Source organism: Apis dorsata, unplaced genomic scaffold (genome assembly GCF_000469605.1).
Source record: "Apis dorsata unplaced genomic scaffold, Apis dorsata 1.3 scaffold_196, whole genome shotgun sequence".
Taxonomy (NCBI): domain Eukaryota; kingdom Metazoa; phylum Arthropoda; class Insecta; order Hymenoptera; family Apidae; genus Apis; species Apis dorsata.
The window spans coordinates 666,742-668,123 of record NW_006263480.1 but is presented as its reverse complement, the minus strand read 5'-3'; the positions used below and the strand labels follow the sequence as shown (position 1 = coordinate 668,123).

Sequence of the window (1,382 nt, the reverse complement as noted above, 5' to 3'; positions counted from 1 at the left end):
AAAAAAAAAAAAAATTCATTTAACTTTTTGCAATTAACATATTTTATCCATTTTAACATATCTCCTTTAACCATAACAATAGATAGATTTTCTTCAATATCATTATTTTAATTCGTTTCTATTTGGATTTTTGCATTCTTGAGAAAAGAATGAAGAAAAAAAAAATTCCATGGATATACCCTCTGAAAATTCTTCGCATTCACACAACTTGCAATTACGCGTACTTTTCTTAACTACAGCGACGTCTCTTTATTTTAGAGGGCAAGGCGAGATATTTTTAACTTACTAATTATACTGAGAAAGAGGGAGCGAAAAATGAGAAGACGAGGATGAGGATACATGGGAAGGGCGATGAGATTCTCGCGTTTCTTTCGACACCTTTCCTGTGTTTATCTTTCCTTAGCAATGCTCTTTCCGGTAAACGCAGTCTTCTCGTAATTAAAGAAACGGAATTCCAACAATAATGGCGCCAACATTGGCGAATTCCTCGATATTTTGTTTCGAATAGCGAAAATGTTTTCACGTTTCAAAGTAAAAATTGCTCCTATTACGCTGGTATATAACTAAACTAATTTCCACACTGATATTTAAAACTTGATATCGTTTCGTGTACTCTGAATAATTTGAAAGTTGATTAAAAATTCGCTTTCAACCGATAATTCGTTCATTTTCTGCGGTATGTTGAAGATGATCCAATGATACATTTGTCGATTTGATTGATCAGTGGCGTCTGTAACAAAAAAATGTCGAAAGTTAAAATTTTGATATTCCATTATTAATTCTTTCTGGGAGAATTTTTCTTTTGATCATGAATACAATATTGTAATTAATTTTTGAAATGAGATGAATAAGCTGAAATGAAAAAGTCAAAATTATATAACGTGTTCCAGTAATGAATTTATATAACTTGTAATAAATTTTTCAAATCAAACACAGAGAAGTAAATTTTGAATTAATTAATTTAATATTTATTTTTATTCACTATTAAAAATTCATTCCACTCCAATATATAATCTCTATGTTTCAATTCTCTTATATATCAATTATATTAAAAAAATCGTAACAATTTCACGATTTTCTTTTAATATATCATCCTATTATTAATCTCGAAAAGATTAAAGATAAAAATGAGATCAAACAAAAAATCAGAATCAACAACGCCACCGATTACAATAAAAATTAGAAACGAGTTTACTTATATTTTTTACGATAAACGAAATGTATCGGTGAAGCGGAAGAACTTAAAAAGACGCACCCTCGAATTTTGTATGCACCGCGATTGTTTCTACAGCAGCTTTTGCAGGAGCGTCGCCGTACAGTATGGGTGGTGCCAGCCAAGGCACCCCGACGCCGATGATGTCGCCGGCGCCACCTGGTGGCCC

The 1,382-nt window shown here is 31.8% G+C and overlaps 1 protein-coding gene across 1 annotated transcript in view; it reads left to right on the top strand.

Annotated features, from left to right (window-relative positions):
- LOC102677155 (homeobox protein extradenticle) overlaps positions 1 to 1,382 on the top strand; it is a 62,777-nt gene that overhangs the window by 50,818 nt on the left and 10,577 nt on the right. The window contains exon 9 of the mRNA XM_006614755.2: positions 1,292 to 1,382. Within this exon, the coding sequence (XP_006614818.1) occupies positions 1,292 to 1,382 (91 nt within the window). The remainder of the gene's footprint in view (positions 1 to 1,291) is intronic.